Here is a 15,151-nt window from a genome sequence, read left to right on the forward strand (position 1 = left end):
ATTGTGAGATCATTCCATGGAGACAGAATGTACATCATCATCTGTTTCAATAGGTGTGAACTACTCTACAGGGGATGAATTTTAAAATTCTTTATTTTCTTTCTTTCTTCATTTCTTAATTCTGAGACTCCTGTATGTGGGGACTGGAAACATGAATGAACTATTAAGTCTTACCTGAATTTTGTGGTTGCTACTTTGTCAGACTAATATGTTCTCATCATTTTATTACTTTAGGTGTTATGTTAAGGATAATCCTCTTGCACCAGTGAAAAGACTCACTATACCTGGATCTGTGTCACAGTTCCCTCAGTAATCTCATCATCTGCTACCTCGGTGGTTGCAGTCATGGTCACTTCGAAGCTCTGATCATTTTCTGAAACTTCAAGAAAAAGAACAGTTCAACCCCAGAATAATAATGGCAGGTTTTAATTATTTTTTAAAAACTCACAGAAAAAATACATGACCATCTAATTTCCTACCACACTCCTTTCCATTTATCACCATATACATGGATTTATTTGCTTAACAAATATTTATTGTGCCTCTAATACATACTAGGTATTGCTCTGGGTGATGGGGAGATAGCCGTGAGCAAAAGAAACAAAAATTCTGCCTCCATGGTGCTTATATTTTAGTAAGGAAGACACAAAATTATGTTGGATGGTGATAAATAGGATGAAGAAAAAATAAAGCAGTAAAGTGTTGGGAGTGGTTGAAAGTGTTTGAAATTTTAGTTAGGAGGCCAGGAAAAGTAACCAAGGCTTGGAGCAAAGTGAGGAGAGGCGTACTTATGCAGGCACCTTGAGGAAGAGCGTTTCAGGCAGAAGGAAAGCCAATGCCAAGGCTCTGAGATGGGGGCATGCCTGGACTGTTCACAGCAATAGCAAGGAAGACAATGTGGCCAGGACACACTGAACAAGAACAGAGAGATACTGTGTGGGGATTTGTGAATACTGTAAAGACTTGGGCTTTAACTCACAGACAGGAAACCACTGAAGATTTAGCATAGAGGGAATGATATCTGAGCTTTATTTTAACAGGATCACTCTGGCTGCTACGGGGAAAATATCCAGAGGGGCAGCAAGGGCTGCAATGATATCAGTTAAGAAGCTAATTGCATAATCTAGATAAGAGAGGTCAGTGGTTTGGATCAGGGTGAAGGCAAGTGAGGGTGATGAGTAGTTCAAATTATGGATATATTCTGATGGTACAGCCAATAGGATTTTTGCAGGTAAACCAAATATGAAAGAAATTAAAAAGCCAGGGATGATATTAAAGATTGTTTTAATCTGAGCTACTGAAAGAATGTACCTGCCACTAATGAGATTGGGAAGATTGTCGAAGTAGCAAATATAAGAATTTAGGAAGTTTCATCAGAGTTTTAAAAATATTACTTTGAGATACCTATGAAAAACATCTACGGTAAAGAGAAGTCTGGACTAGAATAAATCTGGGAGTTATTACCAGAGATAGGATTTAAAACCATGAATTCTAGGGAGTAAAAATCAAACAGAAGCAGTTTAAGACTTGAATCCTGAGCACTCCAATTTTCAGAGGCTGGGAGATATGGACAAGTCAGTGTGAGAGTCTGAGAAGGAATGGACAGAAAGGTAAATAAAACTAGAGGAATGTGTTTCCTAAAAGCCAAATGACAAAATATCCCAGAGAGGGGACAGTGATAAATTGCCAAAAACTATGGACAGCTCAAGTAAGACAAAGGTAAAAAAACAAAAAAATCTTTATCAGTAAGAAGGTCTCTGGAGACCTGGGAAAATAATTTTGGTGAGTGATAGAAAGCCTGACTGGAGCAGGTTTAAGGAATAATGGAAGAAGAAATGGAAGACAAGTACAGGCAATTTTAATGTATTCTGCTCTAAAGGAAGGGAGAGAAATTGGGTGGGAGCCCAAAGTGGCTAGTGGGACTTTTCATTTTAAAGAAGTTTTAACACTGATGGAAATGATCCAGTAGAGAATGAAAAACTTTTGATTCAGTGGGGAAAGGAAAGAGTTGCTGCAACAACATTCCTAAGTAGGCAAAAGGAATGGGATTTAGTCAGTGCAAGGGCTGGCATTACTTAGGAGAAAAGATGGAATATATGGACATAGATACATGTGAGCAGGTAGCTGTGGTAGCAGAAACTTGTAGAAATTATTTTATAGCTACTTTAATTTTTTCAGTAAAGTAGGAAGCAAGTCTATCAATGTAGATAAAAAAGGTGAAGGAAATATTTAGACGTTCTGGTATGTATGAAATAGGCACCTCAGAATGGGAGACAGGATGTTAGATTATGGTGTGACTGTTAGGTAACATTATGAACCCACTTCAAGTTCATGATCATGGATTTAAATTAAAGTGAGACCAGTCAGCGTTTTCTCTGATCCCTCTCACTTAGCTGTTACCAGTATTAATAGGCAGGGTGGTGGTTTTGTCAAAGAACAATGAAGTGAGGAAAAGAAAAAAGGATTTGAGGGTAAATGCAAGACAGCCATTATAAACGATGAACCATGAAACTGAAACTGGGTAAGGAGGAAACAAAGGATACAAGTGGAGAAAAAACAATGAAAAAGTGAAAAAAATCAATGGGTCCATGTGGGGCAGGAAGGACTATCAGAGGAATTAAACTAGAAAGACAGAAGGTAGTGGTAGGAAAACAAAGTCTGAAGTAGATCACAAATGGGCTCCAGTTAATAGGTAATAGTAAGGTAATAGCAAATGGGGTAACGTGAGTAATGATGAGGCAGTGCGGAGAACAAAACGAGTAAGAGGCTAAGGCATTGCTACAATCACTTAAATGAATAATCACCAGGAGCTACTATGAATGGGGAATGGAGAATATGTGGTGGCATTCCATTGTAAAAGGAAAAAGAAGTGCTCAGTAAGTACTCTAGACTGATTAACAGGAGAGTTAAGAGGACTTTCAAGGCTCAGACAAATTTTTATCAGTTTTATAAAGCATGTAAAGATGATCTGAATATTAAAATTAAAGTTGAATCTTTAAAAATATTCACCTCCACAAGTCCAGGAAGTAATGACTTGCCTATTAAATTGGTCCCAGATGATTGTGATGGATACAGGACTTCATGAATTTATGTGACTTTAAAATGTAGCAATTTTCCTGAGAAAGTTGATTTTATCAAAATTCTTTTATAAATCCAGGAAATATGTAAATACTTCAAGTCCACTTTTTACCAATTCAGCCTTATTACAAGTATTAGGTTCCAGAATATCTTTCATATGTCATGATTCTGTGACCCAGTATCAAGCAGCTCATGTGATTTTATGTCAGCATATCCACATTATCTTAACCACATTGGGTGTGAAGGATTCAGTCTAACACCATAAAACAGAACCAACTTATTATCGTGATCAAGGAACTCTAACCAAATGAATTAAACCAGTCTGCATTTATGTCAAATAATCCCTCAAAAGTTCTGACTTAAATATTTTTTTAAATTTTATATCCTAGGGATGTATGTACAGCTTGGTGACTACATTTGAAAGCTGTTAAGAGAGTAGGTCTTAAAAGTTCTTACCACAAGAAAAAACAATTGTATCTGTGGGTGGTGATAATTTTGCACTATATACATATACTGAATCACAAGTCAATTATATCTGAATTTTAAAAATTCTAGTTTAGAAGTTGTCCATATAGGATTACATCTGTATACATAGGCCAATCAAGTTTTAAAATTGAAATACAACATGATAGTCAAATTAGGAAGGAGTTTTAAAAAATTGTATGTATTATGTTTAGGAGGAAAGATCACTTAATTAGAAATATATTACATTTGTATGCCACAACTGGAGGCATTATTAGCATTAACATTGTCTTTCAATAAATTTTTACAGTAAACCAAAAAAAAAAAAAAAAGCTGCTTTTCTGCTCAATTTAATAAGCAATTAACTCTAAATTCAGAGTAAGCATCCACTTGTGAAGACACGATTTTCCATGATGGAAACCTAGTCTTGGTTTTCTTCCCCTTGGATGAAGACGTGATTTTGTTTGATGCTGAGTACAAAACCAAAGTTCTCAGATATGGCTAGCCTCTCCTTTGTGTAGAGTGCCACTAAGAGCCTTGTGCTCCAACCCCACTTATCATGGACTAAGACATGTACGCCAGCTTTGTGGGGCCATCACATTTCAACAAGATTCCAGATCCTTTGCCAAACAAATCAGAAACAGAACCTAATGCTACAGTTGGTGTGTTGTAGTCTTTCACCAACAGGATTCAGCCCCAAATACTATACCACCTTAGAATCTAGTTTATTCTAAATGACCCTGGAATATAAACATGTTAAGAACTTTCTTAGTGAAAATAAACTAGTCAGGTTTCCATCTAACTTCCATTTAGCCACTTACCACATGAAGAGTCAGTGAAGCACTGGGCTTAAAAGTATGAACTACAAGAACCAGAAAGCCTGGGTATAACCTTAGACAAATTATTATACCTATCTGTGCCTTAGTTACCTCATTTATGAAAGAGGGAAAATAATAATTCCTACTTTAGGTATGCTTTTTCAATAAGGGTGAATATGCTGCCTGGTGGCAGGTGAAAAAATCATATTCTCTTATTTAACAAAAAAAGAATATACAAACATTGGAAAAAACCAATCTAGCTGTAGTATTAAAATTTTATGGGAGAAAAGCACAATCAGGAGAAAAATGTCAAAAAAGGATCCTAGTTTGGAGGGGGCCATTAAAAAAAAGGTTCAAAAGATTAAAACAGGCATACATGAAAATCATCTGGAGCCATGCCTAGCACATAAATAAGCACTCATTTAATGTTAAAAGAGAGATTTTTTTGACTAAATGAAGAGAGAAAGAATGGGTCCAAGTCTACCTTGAAATGCCAATTCAATCTCTCACAGGCAAAAATCTGATTTCAAAAGGGAATTCTATGTTCGTAATACACAGTGACTTACGTGGAAGTGCAACAACTGATATGCAAGGAGTAGAATCATCAGTACTCTGATCATCCTCAGAAGACAGACAAAGCCTTTTATGTGGAGGTTCGGTACTATCTTCTGAGTCTATTTCATCAGCTTCTAATGAAAACAAAACAAAACAAATCTCAAAATCTTCAAACCAGTGAGGAAAAAACAAAATTTCAAAACAATTATTAAACAATTTTCTTACCAATCTGCTCAGTTAACTAACCAAGTTGTACAAGGAGAACTCAAAACATTGCCTTCTCTGTGCCTAGTCAAGTACCTCAGAGCTCCTATTCTTGGGACAAGGAACCATGACCAAAGGCGTCACTTTTAAGCCATCACACTTTTGTCCCATCAGCAACCTAGCTTTCCCAATATTTCACATGTAAAGACTACGGCTGGTTATTTAATTCACTCACAAATATTTACTGAATACCTACTATGTGTGAAGAAGTGGGAACAAAACAATGAGAGACATCCTGACTGTCAAGGAGCTCACAGTGTAGTAGAGGAGATGACTAAACTAACAATTTCAAAATAGTGTAAGAGTTATGAAAGTAGAATAAAGAGGCTATTATACAAACAGAGAGGAGAGGCATTAAATTTAGAATGGAGGTGAAGGAAGGTTTCCTGGGGAAGAAGTCTTGAATTTGAGTAAGAAAAAGCAGCCAGGGGAAAATGATTAATTACTGGCAGTACAAGTAATATGTACCATGACACCGAGGTATGAAAATTTAAGTATTAAGAAAATAAAAATAATTGTGAACTGCTGGAACACAGATACATGAATTCAGGCAGGGAGTGAGGCTGGAAGGAAAACTGAGATGATGGGAGGCCTATGTGAATTAAAGAACCTGAATTATATTCTAAATCCAAGGGGAAGCTTTAAAAAAAAAACTACACTACTGAGTATCATAACCAATGTCATCAGCAGTTTGAAACATGAATTAAGAGGTGGGAAATTGGCTAAAAGGCTACTGGAGCAACTCAGATGAGAAATGAGAATCTGAACTAAGAAAGAGGGACTTGAGACAGAAATGGAACAGATTCAAGAAACAGAACACTATCAGGAAGTCTTCATGATGGAATGAATGTGGGAGATGAGAAGATTTATTCCTTCTCACTTATGATCTGGGATATTAAGTCATGAAATTGAGAAAGGAAAAAAGAGAATTAGGTTTGAAAATTCTGTTAAAGAACTCACTTTGGAAAAGGTGAAATTTAAGATGCCTACGAGAAACAGAATTCAGAATAAATACAGAAGTTTGAATCCTTTTAACGGGTAGGTGGTAGTTAAAACCACAAATCTGGATGAAATAACCAAGGGATTAAGCATTAAATGAAAAGAAAAGATAGAGTGTAGGTTGAACAAAGAGAACTTAGAAGCAAAATAATAAATGTTAAATAAGAAACAGAGAAGTAACAATGCTATTACAAGCCTCAGGGCTGTTGAATCTTATCACATTAAATCTTAAATAGTCATGTAAAATTCTCTAACAGAGAGATTCTAGCGAAAAAAAAGTTCATCTCTTTGCCCCAGCAAGACTACTTCTACCTTTTCTAATACAGTATATACACTGCTGGCACCAAATGGCTTCAAATAGGAAGTGTATTATAGTTAACCCATTACCATCTTTGGAGGCTCAGCAGATTCTACGTAAAAAATAGCTACAAGGTGTCATACAATTTAAAACTTATGGTAAATTGAGAAATATACAAAAGCATATTTATAAGTAAAGAAATAAAAATATAATTAATTCTACCGTCCTAGCCTAAACTGTCTATCTGGGTATCTGGGTAATAGAGATCAAAAGTGACATGAAATCCAGAAATTCAACAAGATTTATAACTATGTTAGCAAGTTCTCCTACCATTCTGAGGGCAATGAAGAATGAGGTTCCCGTCTGTGTCCCGAGTCAAAGTCACAGAGTTTATAGTTTCTACTGTTACAGTGTCAGAATCCTCTTCAGCTGTGCTCATACTCAAATCTACACAAGAACAGATTTCAGATTAGGATTGAAAAAATTTCCAAATATGAAAATGAAGTAGGCCCCTGACCTCACCCTCCCCCCACAGTTTTTATCTGCTAGTTTCTTTTGTGAAATTGCAATGACAGTTCAGACTTGAAAATTTGTTTCTCAGAAGTTTATATCCATTACTTAGATAGAACTAGATATAATAATTGCAAGAATTTGACTTCTATGATTCATTAAAAACCTATGGCACTTATTTTGTAAAAAGAGTTTTTACCACATCCAATGAAAGAGAATCTGTTCCAAGTTTTCTGTCATATCAGCAAACTCGCACCACTTTTTAGTTATTTTTTTTTATTGGCAACTTTGTGATATACTCAAATAGGTGTTTAACTTTTGATTCTTTAGCCAAAGACTCATCAAAACGTTTATTTTAATTGAAGAATTACTTCTCCAAAACACTTTTTATAGTATTTAAGCTATATTATTATCTGAAACATAGGAAGACTAATTCTTTTTGCTGTTTTACTTAACATATGAAACAATTGCATATATCCATCAAAGACCAAATTGCTTTCTAATTGATATGGTGCTAGGCCTTCTTTTGATAAAGAGAAATGTTTTTGTTTAAAGGGCCTTTACTTTCCATTTTACACATACATTATTTTCTTCCTGTATAGACAGAATGATCAGACTTGGAACATAATATTTCATGATTGATAGGGGAAATGTATGGAATTATAATCAATGGCCTGGTTGAAGCCTCAGTTTTATTTTATAAATGTTCAATGAAGTCCTTGCCTCAGTACTCAATTTTGGTCTTGTCCATATAATTTTTACCAACTAAATTAACACAGAAGACATAATAAGCCTTAATGTATATTCATCTCTTAATACTTCCTTGGCTTCCATCCACAAAATATTACTCTGTTCATATATACCATTTATGTAAATTTTTCCTTGGCAGGAAAACTTAAGATTAAAACATGGTGAAAATCCAGTGATTCATTAATTTCACTATATAAACTTTTTATATATACAAACATTAAACAAATGTTTTTATAAACATTTACTTTTACAAATGTTCTAAAATCTTCACTATTTTACAATGGTAACGATGCCATTCCCAAATTAGATGGAAATCATGAACTAGTTATGACTAAAATTTGCAAATCACAAGGTGAATTCCTTGGAACAAAGGTAGGCTTACCTAGAAAATAGATGAATCAGGTATAGCCCTTCCCACAGAACCAAGTCTCCTTCCCTTAGCCACCAGCATCACTTTCATGTTATCCAGACTGCTTTTTCCCCATGTCCCCAACTCCACAACACTCTGAAAAAGTAACAGCATTACACGATAAGGTTTTAATAGGAATGAACAGTTGTGCACTAGCAGTATGCTGATTATACTCTAGCCTCAAGCCACTAGAAGAGAAATAACAAAACCAGAATTCTTTAAGAAACCTTTTGAGAATCAGCCTGTAGAAGTACTCCCCAATGAAGGGCAGAAATGATGAGGCACTATATCTACTAAGTTTACAGGCAGTTAGTTTCTCAACTGAAGTTGTCCATCACTGGGAAGTCAAACATCAGTAAGTTCAGCGTAGACCTAGGTACATGTAACATGATCCAGGGTGTACATTAACCAATATAGTACCATAAACATTACCAGTAACTACATAATTTAACACCTCTCTTTACATATAATACCATATTTCATCTTAAAGCATTAAAAATTATGTGTCTTTGCTACAGCATCTTACTACACTGATGGACAGTGACTGTAATGGGGTGTGGGGGGGGGACTTAGTGAAGAGGGGAGCCTAGTAAACATAATGTTCTTCATGTAACTGTAGATTAATGATAAACAAACAAACAAAAATTATGTCTTTGAACAATCCTGCCTAGTGATCTGTGGAAAAACATCCTAAACCATCAGGCCAGAAAAGGTAAATTACGAGCAAGCTTTTGAATGTAACATGAAATGTAGAAAATCTGAAAGTTTTTAAAGGTTTCTTTCAATAATCTTCTCATCTCCACCCCAAAGGGGCAACCAAAGAATTAAAAAAGCACAATAGGATTTGAGATGCAAGGGGATGTTTCTGCAAAAACTAAGGATTAAAATTCCAATTTTTGCAGTATTCTAATTAGAACTTCTCTTCAGTGGTGGTATTTGAGAACTGCTATACATAAATAAGTCTGAAGTGGAAAAGTTACAGATCCTGCTAGAGAAACCATAGTCAGCTAATAAAATTCATGGTGTTCTCATTTCCTAATCCATTACATTTTTTTAAAAAGAAGCTAGTTAATAATACCTACTGCAGAAGATGCAGAATAAAATGTCAAAAAGACAAAATCAGAGTTCACTCTTTGATGGGTATGTATGCATGAGACTAGTGTATAAGCAATTTTATATCCTGCTTTTTAGAATTCATTCATATTGAAAAGTATGCAGGAAACCAAGAAAGGTATTTATCTATCTATCTATCTATCTATCTATCTATCTATCTATCTATCTATCTATCTAATCTATCTACTTTTTTATTTTGTTGTCATTAATCTACAATTACATGAAGAATATTATGTTTACTAGGGTCCCCCCTTCACCAAATCCCCCCCACAAACCCCATTACAGTACTGTCCATCAGCGTAGTAAGATGCTGTAGAATCACTACTTGTCTTCTCTGTGTTGCACAGCCCTCCCCATGCCCCCCCCATTATACATGCTAATCGTAATGCCCCCTTTCTTTTTCCCCACCCTTATCCCTCCCTTCCCTCCCTTTCTCCCCAGTCCCTTTCCCTTTGGTAACTGTTGGTCCATTCTTCCATTCTGTTATTCTGTGTCTTTTGATTGGTGCATTCAGTCCATTTACATTTAGGGTGATTATTGAAAGATATGTACTTATTGCCATTGCAGGCTTTAGATTCGTGGTTACCAAAGATTCAAGGTTAGCTTCTTTAATCTTACTAACTTGACTCACTTATTGAGCTATTTTAAACACTGTCTGGTCATTCATTATTTTTCTCCCTTCTTATTCCTCCTCCTCTGTTCTTTATATGTTGGTTGTTTTATTCTGTGCTCGTGTGCTTCCTGTAACTGCTTTTGTGGGTAGTTGATTTAATTTTTTGCCTTTAGTTAGTATTTGGTTGGTCTGCTTTCTTTGCTGTGGTTTTAATTTCTCTGGTGACATCTATTTAGTCTTAGAAGTGCTCCCATCTAGAGCAGTCCCTCTAAAATACCCTGTAGAGGTGGTTTGTGGGAGGCAAATTCCCTCAACTTTTGCTTGTCTGGGAATTGTTTAATCCCTCCTTCATATTTAAATGATAGTCGTGCTGGATACAGTATTCTTGGTTCAAGGCCCTTCTCTTTCATTGCATTAAATATATCATGCCATTCTCTTCTGGCCTGTAAGGTTTCTGTTGAGAAGTCTGATGATAGCCTGATGGGTTTTCCTTTGTAGGTGACCTTTTTCCTCTCTCTAGCTGCCCTTTAAAATTCTGTCCTTGTCCTTGATCTTTGCCATGTTAATTATTATGTGTCTTGGTGTTGTCCTCCTTGGGTCCTTTCTGTTGGGAGTTCTGAGTACTTCCATGGTCTGATCGATTATTTCCTCCCACAGTTTGGGGAAGTTTTCAGCAATTATTTCTTCAAATACACTTTCTATCCCTTTCTCTCTCTCTTCTTCTTCTGGTACCCCTATAATGCAGATATTGTTCCTTTTGGATTGGTCACACAGTTCTCTTAATATTGTTTCATTCCTGGAGATCCTTTTCTCTCTCTCTGCATCAGCTTCTATATGTTCCTGTTCTTTGGTTTCTATTCCATCAATGGCCTCTTGCATCTTATCCATTCTGTTTATAAATCCTTCCAGAGATTGTTTCATTTCTGTAATCTCCCTCCGGACGTCTGTAATCTCCCTCCGGACTTCATCCCTTAGCTCTTGCATATTTCTCTGCAGCTCCATCAGCATGGTTTTGGGCTTTATTTTTAATTCTTTTTCAGGAAGACTGGTTAGGTCTATCTCCTTCTCAGGGTTTGCCTCTGTGATCTTGGTCTGTTATCAATTTCTTCTGCCTTTTCATGGCGTTAGATATATTTGTGGGGAGCTGGCGTGTGTGTTGGGTAAGAGAAAGTCCCTTCTTGCCAGTTTATGGCCTTCCTCTCCTGGGAGAACAGCGGCCTCTAGCGGCTTGTGCTGGGCAGCTGTGTGCAGACGGGGCTTGATCTTGCTCAGCCGTGATGGAGTTTATTTAGCTCTGCAGTTCTATGGGTGTGGCCTGCCTCAGGCTGCTGCTCCAATATGGCAGAGCTACGTCAGAGGGGGAACAGAAGGGAGGCTGTTTATTGCGGTGAGGGGCCTCCGAGCTGCGCTGCGGGGGTTCGGGCACCCAGAGTTCCCCGGGATTTGCAGCTGCTGGGCTAAGTGTCCCAGGGTGCTTTCGTCCAGCTGTGAGGTCCCTGTCCCTTTAAGACTTTCAAAAAGCACTCACTTTTTTTTGTCCTGGGTGTGCCAGCTGCGGGGACCTGCTCACAGGTCTTACTGTATGTTCCCCTAGTATCCAGCACCCCACGCACACACCGTGTGTCTGCGCCCTGGTGCAGATGGCTAGGGCTGGGTGTTTAGCAGTCCTGGGCTCCGTCTCCCTCCCCACTCCGACTCCTCTCCTCCTGCCGGGAGCTGGGGTGAGGGGCGCTCGGGTCCTGTGGGGCCAGGGCTTGTATCTTACCCCTTGGGGAGGCACTGGGTTCTCGTGGGTGTGGATGTAGTCTGGCTGTTGTCCTGTGTCTTCTGGTCTCTCTTTTAGGATTAGTTGTATTCGTTGTATTTTCAAAAATATTTATGGTTTTGGGAGATTTCCACTGCTCTACTCACGCCGCCATCTCGGTTCTCTCTGAAAGGTATTTAACTGAGGTTTTCTGTATCACAACTTGCAATGAATAAAAAAATGACACTTAACAATTAACCTATCAGTGGACACTTAGTTGTTCGCAACTTTTCATTTTCTTAAAACATACAGAAAAAGATATTTATAATTCTTTCTTCAAATAATATTAGTGAAAATTATTAGATCAGATAAGACAAAATGTAAAACTCTTAAATCTTATGGCAATCTTATGTTCTAGAAAGGTTGTACAAATTTATATCCTAACCACTGAGGTAAAAACTGTCTTGGTAATCTTGCCAATACTTTTATTGAATGAGAAGCCACAAATGAAAAAAAAACAACACAGCTGCTCATCTGATAGGTGGAAAATTATTACCTGTTTAGCATTTTAATGAATGTCAATCTCAGGACCCAAATTAACCTAAAATTTTGGGAAAAAGAAAAGACCAAAGGTGGATTTGAGAAGATATGGTGAGATTAGGAAAAACGGTCTGAAATAGCTAGATGAAGTACTTGATTCTTGACAACCTAGATTGGTCAAAGGTTATCCCATGCAGTGTACTAGCTTTAAATCAGGAATCTTGGTTCATTTTTTTAAAGTTTTATGCTCCTTTGCAGATCAACAAGCATATTTGTTCAACCAACAAATGTGTATCACATGCCTACCATGTGCCAGGCATTCTCTAGGCACTGGGGATAGAGTGGCATTTTTTACCCTGTCTCCTTAGACATGCTCTCAACTCATTTCCCAGGAGTTTCCCCCTATGACCTTCATAGAGCCATAAGATCAGTGTATTTATTAATATTTAAGAAACTTAAATGGTTTCATTTTTAATAGGTAAGACATTTACATGGTTCAGAATTCAAAAGGTAAAGGTGGTTATACAGTGAGATCTACTTCCCAGTCTCTCTCCCTGAAGGAAAAGAATGTTACTACTTTTTCGTGTTTCCTTCCAGTTATTTTATGCATATATGTCAATATATTCCCTTCTGCTACATTCTTTCTACAGAAATAGTATTACACCACAAACACCAAACTTTGCCGTAATGGCTACTTTATACAGCCTCAATAGCAAGATGAGGAGACACCACTTCCACATACACCACTGCAAGCTAACCACTTGATTAAATAGCAAAGTCTCTAAAGGTAAGACCTGATTTGGCCTGTTGGAGGGTGGAAAAAAAAGGCAGCTAGTAGAGCAGACTTCCCACCTAGAGAGCAACAACTGAATTTAAGGTTATTTATAAAGACAGGGACAGATCTCACAAGGCCTTACAAAGCCTTGGAGGGTTTTAAGTTGGGGAATATAATTTACATATTTAAAAGATCACTCAAGACTGCAGTTTAGAAAATGAGTGAGAGACTAATTTATGAGGACAAACTGTTGTTGAAAAGATGACTGTAATAAGTAGAATCAAAGAAGACTGGACAGAGGATTTACTTTGGAGGCAGTGTTGACAGGATGTGCTGAATGACTGGAGATTTAACAAAGGGGAGTTATCTCAAGATTCCTAGCCTTTGGCTTGAATAGCTGATTGAATCTGGGGACACTTAACTCTACTAATACTTTTATTACTGTTAGCATTAAATTAAAGATGTAAGGCACTCAAATGAAGATGTCAAGCCAGCAGTTTAAAGCTGGAATATGCATGGATGAGACCTGTGAATTTGAGCTAGTGATGTGCAAACTGTTTTACAAGATCACCTGGAGAGGCTAGAGACCACCACCTCGATTACAGGTCTATGGCACTAACAGCCAAAAGTCAAGCAATACATAATGCAGCAAAGGAGACTGAGAAGGACCACCCAGTGATGTAGGAGGAAACTAACAGGTATTAACTAAGAAAGACAAGAGAGTTTTTCATGGATCATTAAGTAGCTGTGTTAAACAGTGCTGAGAGGATGAGATGATGAAGTGACTATTTAATCTGGCAATCCACAGAACATTGGTGGCCTTAAGAAAGAATTCCAGGAGAGTAGTAGGGGCAGAAGCCCTACTGAATGCACAGAGAATCAGAAGTAGGGAAGCCAAGACAAACAGGTTTTTTTATAAAGTTTAGCTTTCAAGGTAATGAGGAAATATTAGATACTGCAGCACTGTGAAGCCAGCTATTACTAAGACACATCTGTACTGATATGGCAGAGTATAAGAAATGTTGAATCATCAGCATTTACAAAGCTAAGTATTTTAGTGTGGTATATCCTAATTCATTATACATGTACACTATGCTTAACCAGTTCACATTTGGTTCATGAGATACATATATCAGGAAACCTCCAATTCTACCATCAACTTTCTCGTCCTCTTTGGGGCATATAAATGCATACCACCGGCCTATTTATATTTTCTTTCCCCGTAATGGTTTTACCATATACACTATTTTTACACTAACTAGAAATGAGAAGATACAAGAAGATAAATTTTAACAGCCATTTCAACTGGTGAAATGGGATTTTGGCACGTTTCCATCATTTGGTGTCTATCTTAAAGAGCAAAAATACCCTAATAAAATCAAGAAAATACCACCTGAAATGTGGTACAAACCATGTATAATGTTCAATATAATACTTATTCACATTTAAACGAGGTTTTTATTTATAGCTCCCAATGACAGTATGACACTAATGTACCACAAAAACTACTCCTCTGTTATTTAACATACTTTAATTAAAGAAATGAGTCCTTCACCCTACTCCATTCCAGTATTACTGCAAAATTTTTGTTCAATGGATCTTACTCTAGACTGGTATTTCCATTAATTTCCTCTACATAACTGTCCCGACTTTCTGGGCAATTAAATGTCAAGTATCTTCCCAAAACTAGAACCAAGGAAAGTGGCATTTCTTCCTAGTTTTGGAAATAGTTTTTTGATAAATTTTATCAGTTCCCAAGCACAGTACTAGTAAGGGTAGATTCTATTAGTTAAGATCATGAGAAAGCACAGGAGCTAACAGTTGCTGAACCCAGATGCCTGGAGTTGATTCTACATTGAAAGATGGGATGAGACTACATGGTATGGAAAACAGTATTACTCACATTCTTTTTTTACCATGACCTTCCAAACAGTCACATATATTTTACAACTTTTTTTGCACTTACATAATTAGGAGCATCTTCCTAACATTACTATTCTTCTGCAGCATTTTTAATGGAAACACAGTATCTAAATCAATCTAACCATGAACCAATTACTGAATTTTTTTTTGAGGCCATGCTACTATAAAGGACGGCCTCCATATTTGACTACCCCCATACCTACATTACATGTAAGTAAAGCTCTAAAAAATGCTTACAAGAGGATTTGCTTAGTAATGTATAATTGAAAGATGTTTTTAAGATTTTTATTTTGGAAAGAA

General features: G+C 36.9%; 2 protein-coding genes across 3 annotated transcripts in view; one reads left to right on the plus strand and one right to left on the minus strand.

Moving 5' to 3' along the window:
- The window catches only part of TMEM243 (transmembrane protein 243), a 152,614-nt gene that overhangs the window by 42,149 nt on the left and 95,314 nt on the right, over positions 1-15,151 (plus strand). The gene's annotated exons all lie outside the window — the stretch shown is intronic.
- Positions 1-15,151, minus strand: part of DMTF1 (cyclin D binding myb like transcription factor 1) — a 44,276-nt gene that overhangs the window by 25,115 nt on the left and 4,010 nt on the right. For both annotated transcript variants that reach the window (XM_073238895.1, XM_073238894.1), the window contains exons 2-5: positions 8,117-8,239; positions 6,805-6,921; positions 4,925-5,047; positions 285-379 (exon numbers count right to left, since the gene is read on the minus strand). In XM_073238895.1, the coding sequence (XP_073094996.1) occupies positions 285-379; positions 4,925-5,047; positions 6,805-6,913 (327 nt within the window). In that variant the 5' untranslated portion in view covers positions 6,914-6,921; positions 8,117-8,239. The remainder of the gene's footprint in view (positions 1-284; positions 380-4,924; positions 5,048-6,804; positions 6,922-8,116; positions 8,240-15,151) is intronic.

The sequence above is a fragment of the Manis javanica genome, chromosome 6 (assembly GCF_040802235.1).
Source record: "Manis javanica isolate MJ-LG chromosome 6, MJ_LKY, whole genome shotgun sequence".
NCBI lineage: Eukaryota > Metazoa > Chordata > Mammalia > Pholidota > Manidae > Manis > Manis javanica.